General features: G+C 39.8%; 1 protein-coding gene across 1 annotated transcript in view; it reads left to right on the forward strand.

The window, feature by feature from the left end:
* The first annotated feature begins 2,038 nt into the window (after positions 1 to 2,038).
* MFF (mitochondrial fission factor) overlaps positions 2,039 to 23,434 on the forward strand; it is a 33,747-nt gene continuing 12,351 nt past the window's right edge. Inside the window, exons 1-6 of the mRNA XM_060242222.1 lie at positions 2,039 to 2,237; positions 5,400 to 5,562; positions 9,254 to 9,474; positions 12,355 to 12,527; positions 15,320 to 15,408; positions 21,746 to 21,904. Coding sequence (XP_060098205.1) covers positions 5,525 to 5,562; positions 9,254 to 9,474; positions 12,355 to 12,527; positions 15,320 to 15,408; positions 21,746 to 21,904 — 680 coding nt within the window. The 5' untranslated portion in view covers positions 2,039 to 2,237; positions 5,400 to 5,524. The remainder of the gene's footprint in view (positions 2,238 to 5,399; positions 5,563 to 9,253; positions 9,475 to 12,354; positions 12,528 to 15,319; positions 15,409 to 21,745; positions 21,905 to 23,434) is intronic.

The raw sequence follows: 23,434 nt of genomic DNA on the forward strand, positions 1-23,434 counted from the left end.
TCCCTACCTTGGAGTGAAGCCATGCTGCCTCTTTTGTCTGCCCAGGTCCTGGGTGGGTGTGGTGAGGTGGCTCTGCCTTGCTCCACAGGCCAGTTGCTAGCAGGCCCAGTGGTTGGGGACCCCTGGACTATACAGACCACTGGAGGAAACTGGAGCTTTGGAGGGTAGACTCTTTCTATAGTATGACATCACCTTCCCCAAGCACTGCCCTCAAATCTCTAGCAATTTCCCCAGCTGAAGCTAACACTCTTATAGGCAAGACACACTTATCTCTCAGCCATCATTTGCAATATGGGGGTAATAACTTATACCTTGCAGAGTTGTTCTAAGGATTATAAAATAATGTAAGAGAAGTGCTTTGAACAGTTGAAATTCCGTAGGAATGCAACAGAGGCGGATCTTTACAGGATAAAAAAGGAACTTAATTGGGCAAGCTGATTTGTAGCTTTAAAAAATTCTTTTTATTTACTGCATTTACTCAAATACAAGACTTTTTTTTCCAGATGCACCGTAATAGAAGAGGGTGTCTTACACCTGCATTCAAATTACAATTATGTCCAATAAAAAATATTTGGGGAAATATTTATGGAAAGGGGAGGTCATCTTACATTCGGTGTGATCTTTGAGGTACATAAAAGGTAAAGGTAGTCCCCTGTGCAAGCACCAGTCATTTTTGATTCTGGGGTGACGTTGCTTTCACGTTTTCATGACATACTTTTTACGGGGTGGTTTGCCATTGCCTTCCCCAGTCATCTACACTTTCCCCCCAGCAAGCTGAGCACTCATTTTACTGACCTTGGAAGGATGGAAAGTTGAGTCAACCTGGAGCCGGCTACCTGAACCAGCTTCCACTGGGATCGAACTCAGGTCGTGAGGAGAGGGCTCCGACTGCAGTGCTGCAGCTTTACCACTCTGCACCATGGGGCTCTTTCAAGTACATACAGTACTTCATTTATACTCCTACCTTCTTCCCCATTGGGGGCCACAAAACAGCTGACATTGCTTTCATCATTGTATCATCACAAAAGCCCTGTTTAGGTAAGTCAGGCTAAGAGTGTGTGACTGGCCTCAGGTCATCTAACATTAGCAATCTTCCATAGCAGAGTAAGTTAGGGATGCCAGCCTCCAGGTGAGACCGGGGGATTCTCCAGAATTACAGCTCATCTACAAAGATGGGATCTCCTGAAGAAAATGGATGCTTTGTGGGGGTGCTTTATGGCATCATACCCTACTGAGGTCCCTGCCCTTCCAGGCTCCACCCCCAAATCTCCAGGAGTTTCCCAGCCTGGAACTGGAAATCCTCCCACTCCATCCCCTGCTGGTGGGAAGAAAGGACTTGACAATCTTAGTAAGGATATGTACCTGAGTCTCCCATATCTTCCTATGGCTTGCTACACCATACACACCCTTTTTGCCCTAACTTTCCAGGTTTTCAACGTTCCTAGTAGTCAATAGCTAACCCCCATCCCGGGGGGGGGGGGGACCTGGCAATTCTATCTTGCATTCACTTAACCACCCCGTAAAGTCTGCCGTGAAAACGTTGTGAAAGCAACGTCACCCCAGAGTCGAAAACGACTGGTGCTTGCACAGGGGACTACTTTTACCTTTTCAAACTATCAGCATAAGTTGAACAAAGATGTGTATCAACATTAGAGGTCAAATCTCGCGCTTTTCATATGAATGGCTCCAGTGTTATAATAATTCCATCGGTACTAGTTGTGTTAGTTTAATGTAGCACAATAAAACAGAATGCTTGGTGCTATCTTAAGGACAAACTTTAGACCAGCATGAGCTTTCACAAATTACCACTCACTAAGCATCTAAAGAAGTAGTTCTGATATACGAAAGCTCAAGCTGGAATAACAATTTAAGATACCACTAGACTTCTGATTTATTTTCGAACCAAATGACCGGAAGAGAAGAAACCTCTTCGGCTTGATCTAAGGAAGAACAGCCCTGCTTCCGTAGTAAAGATGGTCACCATGCCTTCCGCCATTCTTCGGTCACGTGACGTGGGCACGGCGCGCTTCTAGTTACGGTGGCGCAATGGGAGCAAACCGGCTCGTTTGTTTTCTTTTTGTTCCGGAGTTATGTAGATAAGATATTCGGCGCTGTTGTTCGTACCCCGCTAACGGCTCCGCACAGAAGAAAAAGAGGAGGAGCCTTACGGGCCGGTCCCGGGGGGGAAGAGGCAGCTGCCGCCGCCCTTCCGCTGGCCTCAGGGTGAGAGCTGAGGGGTACGTTAGTCTGGGCCTTCTCCCCATCAGAACAAGCGTAGGCGAAAAAGCGAGAAAAGAAGTTGCCAGAACCCCCTCCCGGGCTTTGGCCGTCCTCGGCAACTGGCGGAACTGCATTCCCTGCAGGCGTCTCTGCCACGGAATTGCCTTCCCCGGGACTACCGTTATGTTTCCTCCTCCCCCGCCGTTACCGCAGGTACCCGCTGATGCTGCAGCGCCAGCCCCCCCCCCCCCACTCCCCCATCTTCCTTCCTTCCTTCCTTTGCCTACGTCTCCCCTGCCCTGTTTACCTCTTGCAACTTCTTTTGTTTCTCCCTGAAGGCCAGTTTACGCATCCATGCCAAATGTATTTATTCAGATAGTTGTCCCCCCCCCCTTTTTTTTTTTTTTTGCTCAGTGATGCAGCCTTTGCTCTGCGAGGAAGCTGTCTTAGGCTGGCAGTAGGGTTGCCAGTTCTGAGTTGAGAAATTCCTGGAGATTTGGGGATGGAGCTTGGGGACCATGGGGTTTGGGGAGGGGAGAGATCACACTGGGATTTAATGCTATTGGGTTTACCTTCCAAAGCAGCCATTTTCTCCAGGAAAACTGTTGTCTGGAGATCACTTGTAATACCAGAAATGCTCTAGGCCCTGCCTAGAGGATGCTAACTCTACTAGGTTCAGTCTCCAGCTTCTCTCCTCAGGTGTCAACAGTGTGACCTTGTACACATATACATCCGTTGGCAAGAGACACTAAAATAGACCAGGGACCCTAGATTCAGCCCCTGGCATCTCCATTTAAAATGATAAAGTAGTTGTCATTGTAGACTTTTATCTGAGATCTGGAGAGCTGTTGCTAAGCAGAGTATACTGTACTGACCTTGGTAGACCAGTGGTATGACTTAGTAGCCCTAGGCACATGTTCCTGTGAGTGTGCAGGCAATCTGTGAACACAGGTGGGAGAATTTTGTTATTGCTGCTATTTTTGCCATAAAGTTGGCTCCCACCCAGTATGTTCCAACTCTGTCACGAGGTTAGTTATTGTTTGCACAAAAAAAACCCCATATAAGACCTGACACATTTTGGCCCACGAGAGCCTTCTTCAGAGATCACATAATACAACATACAACAAAGACCCTGTTATACTTGTAAGGAGATAAGCAGTTGATATAGGACCCAAAATGGAATGTTCCAATTTGGAATTGAATGATGCACACAAAAATTGGAGTGGGGGGAAAGGCACAAACGTATCTGGCCTTTTGTCAATAATGATTATATATACTGGAGATATATACCTTCCAGTTTAGGTCCTAAGACTACAAGTAAAATACCCTCATGAGGGCCAAGTCTGTCTGATTATATCGAACCTAGAGTATTGTGTTCATTTTGGGGCACCACAATTTAAGAAGCCTATTGACAAGCTGGAACAAGATGGTGAGGTGTCTGGAGACCCAAGTCCTATAAGGAAAGGCTGAAGGAGCTGGATATATTTAGCCTGGAGAGGAGACAACTGAGAGGTGATATGATCACAGTTTTCAAATACTTGAAGGGCTGTCATATAGAGGATGGTGCAGAATTGTTTTCTGTTGCCCCAGAAAGTCAGACCAGAGCTAGTGGGTTGAAATTAAATCAAAAGAGTTTTTGGCTAAAAATTAGGAAGAACTTCCTGACAGTTTCAGCAGTTCCTGAGTGGAACAGGCTTCAGCAGGAGGTGGTGAGCTCTCCTGCCTTGGAGATTTTTAAACAGAGGCTAAATAGCCATCTGACAGCAATACCGATTCTGTGAGTTAGGCAAATAATGAGGAGGAGGGCACAAAGGGTTGCATCAGTGCTTAGTTCTTGTGACCCCTTATAACACCCAGGAAAATGCTGATTGACACTGAGGTCAGTCAGAATTTTTTTGTCCAGGCAAGGGGCCTTGGAGGTTTTTGCCATCTTCTGGGCGTGGAGCAGGGGGTCTGTATGTGTGTGGTGGAGGTATTTGTGAATTTCCTGCATTGTGCAGGGGGCTGAACTAGATGACCCTGGAGGCCCTTCCAACTCTGTGAATTTATTATTCTACATATAAAAGCAATAATTATAAACAAAAATACACATTTATTTCAAAAACATATTAAAACCTTGTTTTATATGTTTTTTTAAAAAAAAATAAACATGTCTTTTTATCTATAACTATTAATGTTGTTAACCTTTGGCCCTTTACTAGTTTTCTAAACTTCCTTTGGAGTTTTTTTTTTTTTTTTTTGCTTGGCTGCTTTAGTTTCTTTTCCCTTCTCTTTGTGGGTAGCTATTATTTGCACCATTACTGTTTACAACAAGGCAGGTTTTTCTCATATTCAGTTTTTTGTCCAACATCAGCTCAGTTGGGTTTAATCAAACCAGCCCCATTTCCATGTGTATGTATTTGTTTGGTAGGATATGACTAGGCAACTTTGGTTTCATGGACCAGGCATATTTTGGCATTTCCTGTACTCGCAGCCCAGTTCTAAGAGTGTTCCAACCTGCCTTGTCTTCTTCCTCCTCCCCTCTGTGGTATACACATGTATATTGTTTTGAGAGCTTGATGAAGTCTACAGAATATTCTCCCCTGGGTTGGCAACCCCTGTTGTCATTCAGTTCACAGTTGCCCTGGCTTTATTATCCTTCATTCACTTGTCTTCCTTTTCCCTTAAGAAAGCAAGGGCAATTGCTGACCATTGCCTTCATTATTTTGTTGGTAGTCAGAATGGTTAGGTGGATCTTCTTCAGCACTTAGGTTGCAAAAATATCACACCACTTCTTCAGTCACTGAGTTAGGATCTTGTAGCATCATGTGCTGAAATGGTCACATTCCCTGCAACTTAAAATCAAAGAAGTTGCAAGCCCAATGGTTTTATTTTGGGTATTCACAAACACTGTATTTTTGTTGGGTTTTTTTTTTAAATTGAGGACAGCTTGTCAAGTGGTTGCTTTGTATCTTCAAGACTATGAATGAAAACACCTCTCTTTCAAAATCAGAATTGGGAGCTTCGAAAAGAAATTGCATCTTAGAACCCATAATCATGTGACTACTTTGAAGCTATTTAGCATATTCCTGTTATGTTGCCATTACAGAATAGATATATAGATTTCAAATGCCTTTGGTAGTAATAAATATTTCATTAAGTGATATGCCTAATGTTGCTCTTGTTTTTTTCCCTTACAGCTTGAAAAGCAGTTGTCATGCTGTCTTATATACAAAAGTTACACTGTTTAGGGAGACTGTTATGTAACATAAACAGTGCTGCAGTGTAGTAACATTTGGTTAAAACCTTGCAAGCAAACGCCAAAATGAGCAAGCGATCGAGCAGTGACATTCCTTTAGGAAGGTTAGTGGAAGCCATAGAGTTGAGCTTGTGCTTGTAGTAGTGAGTAGAGAATGCCTGTAGATGCTGACATAATTAAATTGTTTCAGAAACTTGTATTTGGCCTGACTGGTCAACTGAGTTGTCTTCCTAATTAAAATCCTTTATCTTGAACCTAAAATTAAATAAGGTTTTGTGCAATTCCACGGGGCTGAAAAAGTCAGTTGCCCAATATTGTAGTAACTTGAAAATGTTGGCAAGTTTTCCATCACTGTTAATGGTTGGTAACAAAAAAAATTGTTCCATCAACTCTTTATCTACACAAGCTAATGCCTGAATATTTTGTCCCACCTATCAGGTTCCCTGACAATTGGGTCAGAGCATTAGATGGTTGTGCTGTACTGAGTTGTTCATTCATATTCAGTCATTCCTATTTCTTCACACTATATTGCAGCCCTATATTTAACAGAGGTTAAATAAATGAGATCTTGTCAGGCTGGGCCATGTCAGGCCAGGCCATGTGTGTACCTATTTAAGATTAGGTAACAGAAATATAAACTTTTTAAAGGACACAGACGAACACAAAGATTTTTTAAAAAAAAACCCTTAAAAATAATTAAAACATTAGCACTCGTCTTAAAGGTGCTTTCTTGGTATTTCTTCTATGGGATCCAGGGAACTGGGCAAAGGAAGCTCTGGCTTTTTCCTTCCATCCCCAGGGCATCAGGTGGGGGAGGAGCCTCAGCCAATAGAAGGAAGAGAGGCTTGGTTCAGTAGCTCGGCTGTGCGATTGAGCAAGTCTTGCAAAGATGACAGCCAGTTGCTTGCAGGCCTGATAAGAGCCCTCCAGGGGCCTGATTTGGCCCCTGGGCCGCATGCTTGACACCTCTGCTATATTATACCCTTATAGTCTGGACTGTATATTCATTTTCTCCCTTGCTCAAACATGTATCCAATTGTGCTTGCTTTGGCATTTTGCTTGCTGGTAACTTTCCACAAGATGCACAGGAGGAGGATGTTAGCAGTAGAACTATTATCTGGTAGCCATGGCAACATCTGGCTCTGGCCAGACAACCTGGAGTGCCCAAGTGCCCAAGACGATGTTATACACCTAATCCTGAGAACCTTAACAGACATGGACTGGCTTTAGCTTGCACGCCTTTTTGCTTGGTATATTATTCTGTTAGTAAGTTACCCCATTCTCAGCAATGGCTTTGTAGCACAAGGGTCCATTGCTCTGTATTGATCTCCAATAAACTTCTGACCAGTTTCATATGCACTGGGTGGACTGGAATCAGTAACTGGCAAAACCTAACACCACCCTGTGCTCATTCTGTCCTGTCCTAAGTATGATTATGAAATGAGCTTTTGATGGGTTATGGCATAAACCTGTATAGGATCAAGATGCAGTTCCAGGAGTTTCCAAAGGCCAGTCAGGTTTGACCTCCACTTCAATGGTGTGTTCAAGGGTTCTTTTACACTTTTCCACATGGAGTAAAATGGATGTAAAGTGCTAGACTTTGGGATACTGTTGAGTTAAAAGCAAACACTGACCTCTGTTCTCAGTTTCTGGTTGTTTCTTATTAACAAGGATTCCTCAAAGAGTTTATTGTGCCTGGAACTGTACTGAACTACCAGGATATCTTGCAGTAGACAAATACTTGTTATAGACAGATTAATACACCCCAATAAATGTCAGGCATTTTGCTAGTTTGAAATTTTGTTCAGTCTTGATTATCCAGATATTTATAATATATTTTAGATGCTTCAGTGCTGTCTTAAACAAAGTTGCTGCATTCTAAGCTTAGTAGTCTAATGGAGCCCAATTAAATTGATTAGCTTAGACTGGAGTTTCCCTACATAAGATTTTACTGTAAGATGCTGTTTTTCTGGTGTGTATTTGTTGTGGCTTATAACAGGGAGGAAAATAAAATTATAATAATATAGAAAATAATAAAACTACAGTAATATAAAATTAATTGATTTCAAGTATTATCATACAGGGCTAAAATCAGTTCCCAAACTGAAGAATCTTTTGTATCTAGAACTCTTGAGTGCTGACCCAATCTAAATTCGTTGAAGGCAATGACAAGTATTAGTTTATTTCCTTTTCCTATGCAAGCACTTTGTGGCAGGTTTCTTATGACCATTTTATGTGTTGATGGAGCTGGTAAACAAGCAGATGGCATATGTAGTGGCACATAAAAAGTACATAATCCTCTGATACCAAGATCAGTGTCTAGAGGTCAGTGCTAAAGTTATCACTGATGTTATCAGTGCACAACCTGCTTCTGAAATAATGAGGTTACCAAGATACATAATGGCCATCTTCACAGTTAAGTTTTCTAGCACTTTGCCTACAGATGGGCAAAAGATAGGTTGTGTTCCATTTATCAGTTTTTAATAGCACACGTAGCACTGGTATTGTTCCCCAAGAATGATGAACTTGGTCTAAATTCAGCAAACGATGTTTTTAAGCAAGTCATATTCAGGATAATAACCCAGATTAATGAGGTGTTAACTTGTTAAAGAGTCTTGGTTTAAAATTAGTCAGTGAGCCTCAGGTATTCTTTTGCCTCTGCTTTCACCAGTGACAAAATATGAACTAAATTAAAGAGGATAGCTATTTTGGTTTGCAGTGGAACACCTAGATTACAGTGTAGTAGCACCTTAGAGATCAACAAGATTTTCAGGGTATGATCTTTCAACTGTCAGATCTCCCTTCATCAGTTGAAAGCAGCATTGATTCTTATAAGTTCATACCCTGAAATTCTTGTTGATTTCTAAGGTGCTATTGGACTTAAATCTGCAAAGTCTAATATTGAAGTTCGTATGTATGTTGAGCTATGTGGCTGTCTAGCTGGAAGCACTTAACACTGTTTTGTTTGGTTGGCTTGGCAAGAAGACTAGTTATGTGAAGTGCTGTTCCAGTTGGCGCAGGTGGCATGAGCTGTGTGCAGAGTGAGATAACCAATTGTGCATGTTCTGTCTCCTGTCACTTAGAACAGTACAGTCTTTAGAAGTTAACCAGACAGCTTTGTTCTTGGCACCTAAGAAGGCTCTTTTAATCTGGTAGTTGCTGAAATAAATTGCACACAGAGCACATTTTGAATGTGTAGGTATTGTCTAATTAATTGCAATTTAGTCTTGCTTCATCCCAGCTCTCACTAGATAATGCCTACATTCCTTTTCTAAAACAGTTACAGTTATCTATGGGTGAAACTACAGAGAGGGAGGGATGAAGCCTTCATTTTCATTATTCAGTCAGAATGTATGCCTGAGCTTTATCTAACTGCAGGCTCTTTTACCCTGATTTACCATATTTGCAACATTGCCCTCAGTTCCCTATGTCTCTTATACAGTTGTCCTGGCTGGGCATACAAAACAATCTATACTTATTTTTCATCTGTTCCATAGTAACTCTTTGTGCTGGGCTTCTGAAGAAAGAAGATATAAAGCTTGTCCATGCCTGAAGAGATCTGAATTTATAATAAAAGGAAGCAGCCACCTGAATTTTAACTTGCATGTAAAATTATAGGGGGTATCTTAGTGGTTATATTTCACTACACATCTTTACACAATGGCCATATGCTTTGGAAAAATGAAAAATCTGCTTAATTAGTGAAGAACTGTATTTTTGTGCCAAGAGTACAAGAAGCTGATGTATTACTTTTTACTATTAAGAGATAATTTGAGTTGTTTTGTTTAATGTCAGGATGAGCACAGCAGCGTTCCCATCTCCAGCTGCTGAGATGGCAGAAATTAATCGAATTCAGTATGAAATTGAGTACACTGAAGGGATCAACCAGAGAATGAGAGTTCCAGAAAAACTCAAGGTAGCTCCACCGAATGCTGATCTTGAGCAGAGTGTTCTTGATGGAGGGCTTCCTAATGCCAGTGTAACAATGCAGGTGCCAGAACGGATTGTAGTGGCAGGTACGTTTACCTTTGGATGAGAGGCATTGTTAAAGTACTATCAGATTTTAACTTTTTGTGTGTTGCTCTCTACTGTAATAAAAATCTCTGTTTTGAAACAGTATCTACAGTCAAGCGAAGACCTGCATGCAGGGATTCTTAAAGTGAATTATCTAGAAATAAAGTGGTTGAAATAGAAAGAGGGCTACTGAGAGAAACTAATAAGAAGTGCGTTGACTGTTCCTTCCTTCCTTCCCTGTTCATAGAAACTCCCGTGGGATTAACTTGACACTGACATACATGGGAGGTTTTGTAAAATATTACAGAGGCAGACTTCCAAAAACGGGGTGTGGTCTGGTCCTGCAATGTGTTCCAGAATGTTCCTATTCACAGAAAAGTTCATGCGATTTCAGTGGAATTTCTCTTCTAAGGAAATGCACATAGGATATGCAAATCCATATCAGTGTAAGTGCTCTGCTAAACTTAAAACATATGTATGGATTTTTGCATATCATCCTATTCACTTGTTCCACTGGGTTTTTAAATTTTAATTAGTTTCCATTTGGCAACAAAAATGGAATTGCTTATATATATATAAAAGTTTATTGCTTCATGATTATACCAAAACATGGTTAAATAACAGCCAGTGTGGAATAATGGTTAGAGTGCCAGACAAGGATTTTGGAGTCCCAAGTTTGTATTCCTATTATTTCATGGAAGCTCACTGGGTGATTAGGCCAGTTGCTCTCACAGGGTACTTATTGTAGGAGGGAAGAAGGGTGTTGTAAGCTTCTTGAAATCCACAATAGAAAGAAAAGTGAGGTGGAAATACCTGAATAAATAAAATGTATAAAGCTTGTTTGCTATGATATCTGAATTGACAGGGCATGACTTATGATTACCTGTCAAACCAGAATCAGAAACTATGGTTGCAAGTAGGTTCTGAACCTCTGAGAGTTCCGTCTCCTCTTCCTGAGACTTGATAATGTGATGTTTTACAAAGGTAGTGAAGAGACCAAGTTCTGAAATATGTGCATTTTAATTATGATTCTTGGTTCAGCTGTTGAGAATCCCAGAGAGTGATTAACTGGATTAGAAGCATGAAACATTTTTTCTACTACACTCGCCATCAAATTTTAACCTATGTCTTTCTTCTTGTTGGGTCGTTGAAATAGCTGCGTACTAATGGCAGGTGAGATGATGTAGTTATATGGAGAAAAAACACTTTAAATACAGAATATTGTCTTTAAAATCATATGTCTATGATAGTGCCTTTACAGGAGTAATCTTATGCAGAATTATTCTGGGCCACACTAATTGGCTTCAATGAACGTCAACTGTTGTAACTTTGCATAAGATGCGCTGAAAATGTCAGTGCTTTATAATTGCAAAAGCCCAATTATCAAGGACAGAATGAGTAGACACATTGATGAGCACAAGTTGTTGAGGAAGACTCAGCATGGGTTCTGTAAGGGAAGATCTTGCCTCACTAACCTGTTACAGTTCTTTGAGGGGGGGAACAAGCATGTCGACAAAGGGGACCCAATAGATGTTGTTTACCTTGACTTCCAGAAAGCTTTTGATAAAGTTCCTCATCAAAGGCTCCTTAGTAAGCTTGTGAGTCATGGAGTAAAAGGACAGGTCCTCTTGTGAATCAAAAACTGGCTAATTAATAGGAAGCAGAGAGTGAGTATAAATGGGCAGTCTTCGCAGTGGAAGACGGTAAACAGTGGGGTGCCGCAGGGCTCAGTACTGGGTCCCATGCTCTTTAACTTGTTCATTAATGATCTTGAGTTGGAAGTAAGCGGTGAAGTGGCCGAGTTTGCAGATGACACTAAATTGTTCAGGGTGGTGAGAACCAGAGAGGATTGTGAGGCACTCCAAAGGGATCTGTTGAGGCTGGGTGAGTGGGCGTCAACCTGGCAGATGAGGTTCAGTGTGGCCAAGTGCAAAGTAATGCACATTGGGGCCAAGAATCCCAGCTACAAATACAAGTTGATGAGGTGTGAACTGGCAAAGACTGACCAAGAGAGAGATCTTGGGGTTGTGGTAGATAACTCACTGAAAATGTCAAGACAGTGTGCGATTACAATAAAGAAGGCCAATGCCATGCTGGGAATTATTAGGAAGGGAATTGAAAACAAATCAGCCAGTATCATAATGCCCCTGTATAAATCGATGGTTTGGTCTCATTTGGAGTACTGTGTGCAATTCTTGTCACCGCACCTCAAAAAGGATATTATAGCATTGGAAAAAGTGCAGAAAAGGGCAACTAGAATGATTAAAGATTTGGAACACTTTCCCTATGAAGAAAGGTTAAAACACTTGGGGCTCTTTAGCTTGGAGAAACATCAACTGCGGGGTGACATGATAGAGGTTTACAAGATTATGCATTGTATGGAGAAGGTAGAGAAAGAAGTCCTTTTCTCCCTTTCTCACAATACAAGAACTCGTGGGCATTCAATGAAATTGCTGAGCAGTCTGGTTAAAACGGATAAAAGGAAGTACTTCTTCACCCAAAGGGCGATTAACATGTGGAATTCACTGCCACAGGAGGTGGTGGTGGCTACAAGCATAGCCAGCTTTGAGAGGGGATTGGATAAAAATATGGAGCAGAGGTCCATCAGTGGCTATTAGCCACTCTCTCTGTGTGTGTGTGATACAGAGTGTTGGACTGGATGGGCCATTAGCCTAATCCAACATGGCTTCTCTTATGTTCAATTATTTTTAAAGGTGAGGCTTATTGTGGCTCACTCATTATCACCCAGGGGATTCCTACCTGAGGTAGGACCTGAATTTTGACTCTCCCAAGTGCAGCTCCAGCATACTATCCACTAAACCGCACTTAATAAATGAAGTGTTTTAATGTTCCTGGTTTTTAATATAATGGTGTTGTTACAGGCAACAGTGAAGACATTCCATTTTCCAGACCTTCAGATCTAGATGTTCTCCAATCAACCCCATTCAAGCCTTTATCACTGAAAACGCCTCCTCGTGTTATCTCACTCAGTGAACAGCCACTAGATTTCCTGGATCTGGAGAAAGTTCCTGCTCAGAATCCTCAAAATGAAGAGGCTAGTATCCATTCTATCTGGTCCATCACATTTTGTTTAAGGATTTTAATTAGCAAGGAAGTAAAAAAAAAGGCATCCAAGTATTTTCTGCACAGTGGACTCCACGTCAGATTGGTATTGAACAGGGGATGGCTTTGTTCTGTATAATATAGTGTATACTTAATGTGAATATTTTCTATTTAAAGGGAAGGTGTTCTCAGGGACTTTTTGCAGGCTCTTGTGTGCTTGGCTACTGTAATACCGCCTGGCTTTACTGTATTGGAATGGAATGACAGGAGAGTTCCAATGTGGCTGAGCCAGGAAAGAGAAGAGACCGTTGGGATGGAGACCATTAGAATAGTTGGACAGAAGGATAGAAAGTGAAGAGATAGCATCAGAGTAAGGAATAGTGTGGTAGAACTTGGGAAAGAAATAACTCATTACATGGAATATTCTTAGTAAGTGTATTAAGCGATAATTCAGTAGTGTTTTAAATGTAATTTGAAAATATAGGAATACCTGTTCACCATCAGTGGAGGAAGGTAACCTTGAATAGATTTAACGTCCTGCTCTCTCTGCTAGCAGGGCATATGCAATTTGATTTCAAAGATGTCGGTGTCTGGCCGGAGATGTGCCTCCAGTCCATGCCCTGTTTCTTCACGGCAAGGACCCTCTTCCAGAACATGCTCTAGTTTAGGTCTATCCCATCTAATGGCTTTTTCACTATTGTTCCTTTAAAACTTTGAAACACCTCTTTTGCTCCATTGCTTTTTCTGCAGCCTTCTGTCTGATGTCAGAGTTTGCTGCTCAGGCAAAACACAGACAGGCACAAGGGCTTGTTATGTGAGTTGCCTGTGGAGGCTGCAGCATGAGAGAACTGACCAGTAGCAGCAGTAGCCTCTGAGTCTTGACACTGTTACTTAAGTGAAAGCCTTATCCGTAATACACAGTATTGTTGTCAGGCTCAAAGAAACAAAAATCTGCTGAGGTTAATGGCTATATGAAAGGCTATTAGAATTGTTCACATGCTTCCTTGGGATAGTAGGAATGCAGGTAGATGCTCATTTATAAGTAGATGTGATCTTCATAATGCTTTATATAGTCCCACTAAAGTATTCAGGGCACTGTTTGATCTCACTACGTATAATAACCCCAAAAAGTAGGCTGGAATGTCACCTTCATATTGCACAAGAGGACAGAGTCTTGATCTGAGGCCACATAGTAAGTTTGTGACTGAGGTGTGATTCAGTTGAGGTCTTCAGGCCTCAGCAGACTGTCTTTGTGCAGCCACAGCAGTCTGTCTTAATGCAGAGTTTACTTTCAGGTCAGGAAGTATGGGAAATTCCTTTGTAGAAAAAAAAGTTAATAAAATGGCATTGTCAACCAGAGACCAAATCCAATGTCCCCAGCTTCTTTCAGTGCCTGCCACCATTCACGCTTTCCCTTCCCAAAGAACAATGGAGCCTTGCAAGAGGGAGAGGCCAACAGGGGGTGGGGGGGAGAGAAGTACAGAGACTTCATCACTGTTGTTGAGGTCTCCAGGAGAATTCTTGCATCAGGCAGGGCGTTCAGCTGGGGTCCCAAGTGGTGTGTGACTTGAATGCTGCTTTCCCTAACTGATCTAATGGCTCTGCATGAAGATTCTACTCCAGCTTTGTGCCCCAGGCCCTGGGAGAGAGCACTGAAGATACTCTTGCAAAATATTTTCCCTTCTGGAAGGAGTGAAATGCTTTTTAAGATGCTTTATATTTTAAGACAATCTGTGGCATTGGAGAATGACAACTCCTGCATATACTGAAGTCTTGTACCATATTTTCAAGGACATATTTGATTAAAATGACCTAAGTTTGTCCATAGCTAACAAGTTGTCCTGTAGTTAATGGTACACTATTGAACAGTTCAGTGTTTTCAGTGGTAAAAAGTTTAATAAAATATCCAGATAAGCTGGTAGTACTATTTGATGTCCTTTTTATTTATTATTTTTTGCTGCAAAATTTCTATTTCTATTTTCACTTTTATTTTTTCCTGTCTTTAATTTATCTCAAGTATATTAATTTCTTTTCTTTCACAAACCTAGTGTCACTTCAGTCATATATCGATGATGTCCCACAACTTGAAAATCCAGTTTTGATTATATGTTATGGGTTTGGGTCTAATGGTTCCTTATGCTAATGAAGGAATCTTCCATTGGCAGAGGGAACTTCTTTACCTACAAGAATGAAGGATCTAGCTAATTTTTTTCCGTTGCTTATTTTTGTTATACCTAACATACTTCCCACTAACAGTCATAATTAGAGTTCAAATTATCGTTTTTAGCCAGTAATCATGGCTTTAAACTTGAGTACACCTTTACAAAAAAACTTTTGCTCTTATGGCACTTCTGCCACTCTTGTAAAAATACTGGCTGTGTGTAAGTGCAGCCATCACCCTGTTGGTGTTGGTTAACAGGAATATTTTATAAGCTGTTTGATGTTAAAAACCACATTGAAAAAAGACCCTGCTTTAAGATTATCCTTGTGGAACCACTCAAATTGCAAAGGTTTGTCCATAGATAGGTAGATATATACTTCCTATTATCCTCCCTAAACCTTTCCCCCATATTTGGTTTGTTAATCGGTCTGGTTTTATTCAATAACAAGAATTTGTTACTTAGAAAAATCTTATTTTTGGGAGTTACAGGTAACTTATTTTTAACTGTTGATTGAGAAAAATATATTACACCTACATTGATCAGCATTAGACAATCCCTGTTGTTGATGAGACAAATGCTAGAAGCTTGTCTATTTCTTTTTTGCTTTACTTTATTTTAGCAGGTTCGTTTAGTCGGAAGGCTGAAAAGAGAACGTTCTATGAGTGAAAATGCAACTCGTCAAAATGGTCAATTGGGCAGAAATGAGTCAATGTGAGTAGAGATCTTCGTGGCACATGTCAGAAGTTTTAGTCTGTGTGTTCCTTCCCATTTCATACCCAAAATATACCTACCAAATGCTGATAAACAATATAATGAGGATTCATTTCTCTTCTGAACTGTATTAAAATCTATATGTTTAACATGACTTTTTTTTGTCCTCAAAATTTTATGTTTTTTAGCTCCAGGATTTAGGACAGCTGCTAAAATGTCCATATGAAGCTGGTAGTTTCTTTAAATATGTATACATGACCAAATAATCAGAACATTCTGTCCATTTTTAAAAATCTCAAAAGCATCAACAGCTCTTCTTAATTTAAGCACACAGTTAAAGTTGTCTCTTTGTTATTGAATTAGTTAGATATATAGAGAGTCATTTAGTAACAATTAGCCTAGAATTTAAAATCTTGGTTGGATTCTGAAAACCCACAAAGGTCTATGCGAGCTGTATAACACATGCATGGTATGTTTGTGTGTCATTTAAAAAAAATCTGTAGTTTTAGCTGACCAATAACAAGCAGTGCTGCTTAATGTTTGCCCTTAATTTTTTTTTTAAATGGTTCCCTTCCCGGTGGGGTGGGGGGATTCCTGTCTGTACAATGAAGAATGTATGTGAAACGGTTTTAGGATATATTCTTGTAGGTTGGAATTCTGTGAGTTATGTCAAAATTCATTACATTTTCCTTCTTAAAGTGCCAACAAAAGCAGCTTATTTCAAATGAAAACTGCAGGGTGCTAGATATCTAATTCCTAAGCCCCCGTTGTATGAATAAAAATCTACATGATGGATGAATGGGAAAATTTCTGAGATAGAATTACCTTCCTTTTGGCCCAGGGACAGACATCCTCACATTTTGACATATTACTGTTTTATTGCTTTCACATGCTCATGCTACTCAGATCAAAGGTTTGCTCAATTTGTTAATTTTACTATTCTGTCATTGGATCTTAAATTGTACCATTTTGCATTCTGATCCACTGCCTACCAGCTATGTGTGGCTCTGCTCACTGTACTGGATTCCTCGTCTGATGAAGTGTGCTTAGAGAGCACATGAAAGCTTACATTCTGAATAAAACTAAGTTGGTCTTAAAGGTGCAACTTGATTCCTATTTTGTTAATCTACATGATGGTTATATCCTGAACTAGGATAGATGTTTCTGCAAACCATGTATGCAGATTTTCAAAAGTGGGGGATGAAAACAGAACAGTGACATCTGAATGTACACAGCAGTTGTAGAACAAAACGCTTTGACTGGTTATAGCAACCCAAATTTCTTGAAAATGTACGAAAATAAGTAGGAGAGACACAAGAATGGTGGAGTGCATGAGGGGCTAAATCAAGGGGGAGAATGGGGGGCAAGTCCCAGATGGCTGGATAAGGGAACTGGAGGTGGTGGGGAGTGAGAGAGATCACAAGGATGGGTAGGTTGACAAACCTCCAAATGAGGCCTAGCGATCTCCTGGAATTACAGTGTCTCCAAGTAACGGAGATCAGTTTCCCTAAAGAAAATTGCTGGTTTGGGGGGTGTACTCTATGGCATTATACCTTTCTGAATACAAAGAAGAAAAATAGCTGGAGCTGCAGTTATACTCTGTCAAGAAAAAGCAAGATGTAATCTCTTTGCTGAGTAAGGGGAGGGTTCAAAAGAGGCTCTCCAGCTGCATTAGAGTTGGTGGTCACTCCTGGTGCTCTGAAGCGTCTTTACACATGATCCCCCATTCAAAGAGTAACTGGCCCTTAGATGAGTTGGAGTTGAGTCCAGTAGAACCTTAGAGACCAACAAAATTTTCAGACTATATCTGTTCATGCCTCAAAGCTTGCTTCATCAGGTATAAGCAGGAATGGAGATCCTTGAGTCCTTGCATTCTGTCAGATGTAAGCCCATATAAAATGTAGCCCTCGTAAGATGTAAGACTTACATTAGGTCTCTCTACTTCCACTTAAAAGTATTTCTGCTGGTCTTACATGCACTTGAAAGGAATATGGTGACATTCACCACCAAACCATATGGATTGGGATGTCTAGGATGACAGATGTCTCTTTCTGTGACATTCTGACTGGTATGCTCGAGAAGAAAAGGCTGAGTCCCCAGCCTGCTGCCTCCAAGTGTTCAAGCACTTACCTAAGCTGTTATGCAACACTTGGTAAACACCCATGCCTTTTTTCTCTCCACCAGGAGGATGGATATGCATGTGTGTAACTGTGTCCTTGCCATGACAGAAACTCCATCACACAGATACCTTCCACATTCTAGTATACTCTGTGCCATCAAGTTATAGTATGTTAGCTAAATGAAAACATTCTACAACAAATTATGCAAGTTCTGAAAGTAGAATTTGCCTGATTCTTTTTTTGCTCCATCTTTCATGAATAGTATTTGGTACATTGTTATCTCTGCACCTGCCACACTAATGTATGGAGTGGCTTCACTGGCAACCATTAGAACAGAGAGAATCGATAATGCTTTCCAGTGCTAATGATAGCTAGCTACAAGAAGTAATCAAATAATGATGCCTTACGTCATGACCTTGCATTTATTCAAAAGGCTGCCTATTTAAGATAGTCATAATTATTATTCATGGTGACACTGCCCTGAAACTCTCTTGAGAATTAAAATGGCATAGCTCCAGTTAATCTATGCTGCAGAAATTGAAATGTAATCTTAACCACTGACTATTAAATATTCACAAATAAAATGTCTTTAATTGTGTTGCTCTCTGCAAGTCTGACCTTGATATGTCTGAAAGAATTTTCAGTAAGCTGTATATTTTTTTCAATTATAATTCTTACCAAATTTTTACCAGTTTGAAAACAGGCTACTTTCCCTGTAATGAATACAGGCAAATATTTGGACTTAAAATTAATAGTATTTTTTTTAAAATTGTGAAACCAGTTCAGACTAATTTTTCTGCCAAAAACAATTATATGTGATGGGGAAGACATTTATTCTTCCTTGGTATAGTATCCAGGCTGAACCTGCCAGACTTCCTTGAATTAATGTAACAGGCATATGCATGTAAAATTCAGCAAACATTAGACCAAATTATTTGCTCAGTTCCTGGATTGTAGGTGGGATATGGATTGTGTGGTTTTGGTGCATGCACATTGGTTTTATGCATCTTGGCCTTTTGCAATTGTTAAACTCCTGCAGTGACATCCACTGGGCTTGGGGAGATAGGTGAGCCAGGTGGGTAAGACAAGAAGACAAGCTCTCTCTTTCCCTTCATGTACTTTTTAGTTACAGAAAAGCTCTTCACAGATAGAACTGTCATGGATGAAGTTCAAGATACATGTTAACCTTTATCTGGATAGTATCTGGATAGTGAGGCTGGTTTCAAGTTCTTTTCCTCTGCCTTTCTTTGTTGGTAGTTGATACTTAAGGTTACCCTTTTTTTTAAAGATAGAAATGTCAGGACCTGAAATCTGTGATTGATTTTGAAATTACAACCGGGGGTGGGGGGTGTATTTAATATACCTTTATTGCTTATGCTTTTGAAAGAATCTTTAAGAGATTGCTTGTTTGCAATTGCTGGAGAAAGTTAACTGCTGAGAAAGTATATCATTCCTTCTCAAGATTTAAGATGAAAATGATTTTGTATGTGTTTCTATGTTCACTTCCCATAGTTCTTTGGAGTATAATGTTTGTTATGGTAGTATGAAAATCTGATGTTTTCCCACTCATCCATTGTAGAAGTGATCTTTATCCTCAACATCTGTAAATGCGGGTGTGGCGTTGTACCCTGCTAACTTGAGAGCATCTCTTGGCTAGATCAGCCCCACATTCTTTCAGACATTATATGCACGATCAGTTTTGCAGAAAGTCCCTGGGGCACTTCTTGTGATGTGAAAGACATAAGCGTGTGCAAGATGTTAATTTGTAGATTTCTTCCAGTGAACTTGGATACTCAATTATAAAATCAGTTCCAGGGGTTTGACCCTCTTGGCTGATTTTTGTGGTATGTGAAGATAGCCAACCTGAAAACAAACTTCAGTTTACATTAGATATTGTTGAAAAGCTTACTAGATATTTTTTGGGGAAATGCTCATTGTCAAATCTCGTCTGCAGAACTTGTCACTAAGAGCCCTTAAATTATAGGAGACAAACCAGATCAACAGAGATAACTTTTTATATAAACCTCTTTATGCATCCTGCACAGACCACCTTCTCCTTAGCAGACCTCCCCATGGCTCACTGAATAGCTTGTTCCTTATATGGAGAGTTCTTGAAAACTGTCAGTTGCAACTCCCCACACTGTGTTTTCAGGAAAAGATGCACAAAAGGGATTATTTTGCTTGGGATCTTTGCATTTATCTTATATGAAGCCACATCTGCAAGATTATTCCTAGCTCTGGTCTGATTTGGTGTGGAGCAATTTTCGTATGTGTGGAGCAATTTTCTGGGACTTGTCTTATACACTTCTACTTCAGAGGAAGATGTATTGAGCACAGCAGGACATGCCTATGAATAAATATGCATAGGCTCTGACTGCATTATTTTAGAACATTAACAGGTAATTTGTGTAATGATATTGTTTAGTTAGGATTTTATCTTTCATGAAGCATAGTGCATATTTAGAATAATATCAGTTCTGAATAATATTAGTGATTTATTTTACAATCAGCCTTAAAAGGGCATTCTGTTAGCACATCATAGAAGTGTTGGTAGAATTAGTGTCCATTTGTACCTTGTCTGGTATCTCCTTAAGTAGAAAGTTGCTTATTGTGGTGTAGTCTGAATAGGTGGTTATATTATGGTTGCAAGGTAAGATAGGGCTGCAAGCCTAAGCATTGTTCCTTGGAACAAAGTGTGTCTTAAACTTATTGATTGAATATGCTAAAGATTGGAATGTCAGCTCCTCTTGTGTGATTTGCTTGCGTTAAACCTGAGTGACAGTGATGCTCTCAAAAGTGACCATGCAAAACAGGGTGTAATTACAATATGTAGCCCAAATAGAATGCTTTTCCAAAGAGGTTTGGCTTATTCACAGGAGTTATTTGTACAAATAAAGCCCTACGCAACAAGACAGGTTTGACAAAGCATTACTCTAGGACATAAGGCTCATATGGGGACATGTATTTGCACAGTATCTTAGGATGAAACATGTTTTTCCTTTCCAAGGTAATGGTCCTGCTTCTCTCTCCCCCACCCTAAAGTTCTGTTGTTTCTCCTGTCTGTATCTTTTTTTCTTTTGTCCCAAAAAGCTCTAAAACAGTATTATCTAAAAACTGTTTGTGACTCTGGAGCAAAGTTTGGACCTTAACTGCTTTTGAAATTCCTTGCTGATTTAACCAGAGCTACTGCTTAATAATGTCAATCAGGTTCACTTTTTAAAAAAAGAAAAGTTAGCTGAAATTTTACTTGCAACCTCTCAATTTGATGGGACTTTCTTGTAAAGGTGCTTGTCATGAGCTACTTATTCAGGTTGGCTTAAAATAGCACTCGTCTGTGTCTACCATAAATTTTAGTATCTTGATTGATGTTAAGCTTGAAATTAAACAGCAAAATATTTAAAGACAGCATAAGATTTCTCTCAGTATTTTTTACCTTCAGATTGTCTCTTTTGGAAATCTTGCTGAGATCTCTCAAGAATCATCATTTGAAATATAATGATTTAATCAATATCCAATTGAAGCCAATATTTAAGTTGGCATTTCTAGTTTGTGCTATAATTTATTTTTTAATCAAGACACAGTTTTGGACATATAGTGTTTGTTTTTGAAGATAAAGTCTTGAGGTCATTTATAAACAGGTCCTGTTGGGAGCTTTGTTTAGGGTGATGGCTGGAAGTCTTCAGCATTGTCTATCTTTCTCTGTGTGTGTTTTCCATTTTTGCATGTTCTAGCCTCATATTTGTATACTGGAACATACTATCACTATTGTTTTACCTAAACCTCTCTTTTCCAGAGTGTTTTCAGCATATCCCTTCTCTTCCTGTTTCTGAATAACTGTGTCTGTGATGTTCTTTTTTTTATACAACTCACACAATGAGTCAAAATTTTAATTGTATTCTGCTAAAGAATTATTATTCTTTAAAAAAATAACAATGCTGCATCTTACCAGGTCTGTTATGTGTTAACATAAAATCTCTTGATCACCGTGGATCAAAAGTGAGTTACTTTAAATTACCTTTTGGCTCATATAAAGGATTTCTAGATGTAATTCCCAAGATAACCACTAACTCTTCCTTGATGGTGTTTTACCTGTTGATGGGGAAACCATAGGACAAAACAGGACCTTTTTAAAAAGGGTTGATTGGTGGGTAAAACTTTTCCTGTTTAAAACCTGACATCAGTGTTTCTCTCTTCATTTGCTACGTTTGCACAAACAGTGTGACACCATCACCTCAACAGGGTCGTGTCTGTCCTCCCCAAATGTTCTCTGAAGATGGATCTAATCTTTACTCTGCTCGGGGCATTTTGTCGCTCATCCAGTCTTCCACCCGTAGGGCTTACCAGCAAGTCTTGGATGTGCTGGATGAAAATCGCAGGTGATTGGCCATCACTGATTCTGCCCAGTTTACTGCTTCTTACTGCTTCTTACTTCCCTTTCCTTTCCTTTTTAATTGGTTTTGTTTTCTTAAGTAATATGGAATAAAGTAACTTGTTTTTGCTTTCTTTTGCTTTTGCTATTTGTGAATGATGTTTCCAAAATTCACATTTCGTGGTTAGTCTTGACTCTGAAATAAGATAACATCATTATAGGATTCAAAATCCCCATCTCTCAGTGGAAATCAGAAACAGAGCAACAAAGTTCAACAAATGTACAATCTATACCTAGTTAACCCCTTTAAGTCCTGTAGATTTCAGCGTATGGAGAATTTTCCCATTTTTGATCACATTAGGGAATATACAATATAATTAGTAACTCACCAGTACCACAATGACTTCAGAAACAAAGTTTGAGGCCTGCTAGTGTTGTAGAAGATCTTGGTGAAAAAATATTGACTGATTTTTGGCTCTGTGCTGTTGTCTTCAGTTGCCTATAGTCCCTGCTGTTAGAAGAAAACAGTAGTTGTAGCCTGAAAGGCAAACTATGTGTTTAGATACAAGTTGTAAGGAAAACAATGCTTGAGAACACTATATGGAAAAGGGCCCGGTGTACCTGGGTCCTTCAGATGTACCAAAGTCTTTGCTTGCTATTTGTCCATCAGTTAACTGGTAAGCAAATATTGATCTGTGATTAAAGCTGTAGATGTTATAGTTTTTGTATATGATATTGTTCTAAAAGATTTTTCCAGGTAAAACTATAGATGTGAGTGTCCTTTTTATAGTTCTCTGTGTTTGAATCCTGTTAATCTTGAGGCCCCCTCTCTCTTACAATCATAGATCAGCCAGAATTGACATACAGTAAAATTTCAAAAACACATAGGTGGTTGTTTTCAGTAGTGCAGACCTAATTGATAAAAAGGCTTAGCCAGCTGCTTCCTTATTAAACTTGTCAAGGTGCAAAATTTGGCCACTTTAAAGTTGGTCTCAGATTTCCATTGAGAACTCTACATATTCTTCTGTTGCTTAGAGGATTTGTGGCATCCTCACTTAGAGGATGAGTGGCCTCTGCCCAAATACAGTTTTTAGCACTTACATCAAAAACCCCACATTGCATATGATGACCCTTGTGAGTGTTGACATGAGGGCAACATTAGGTGAAAGGTCCTGCTCCATGTACTAAGATGTTTTATATCTAAATGCCATGGGTCAGGAATGGAATGGAGCAAGTGCTATATAGGATCCTTAATTTGTTGTTTGTTCCAAGATCACTGCAAGAGTCTTACAGTGGAGAAGCAGTATCACTGATTCCTCTCTCCTCCAAGCCCCTTTACTATTCTTGGAACAATAAGCATCTAGTAGATATGGTTCTTCTTCCTCCCTTGTCTTCTCTCGATAAAAAATTACTTAACCTGCTAAATGTCAAAAGCAGATTTTAGAAAGTGAATCCTATTTTTTGTGAAGTTTTTGTTTTCTGACTGGCATTCTGAAGTTAATTAAACTACCTGGAAAGAATCAGCATTGGGTTTTAA

This window comes from Heteronotia binoei, chromosome 6 (genome assembly GCF_032191835.1).
Source record: "Heteronotia binoei isolate CCM8104 ecotype False Entrance Well chromosome 6, APGP_CSIRO_Hbin_v1, whole genome shotgun sequence".
NCBI lineage: Eukaryota > Metazoa > Chordata > Lepidosauria > Squamata > Gekkonidae > Heteronotia > Heteronotia binoei.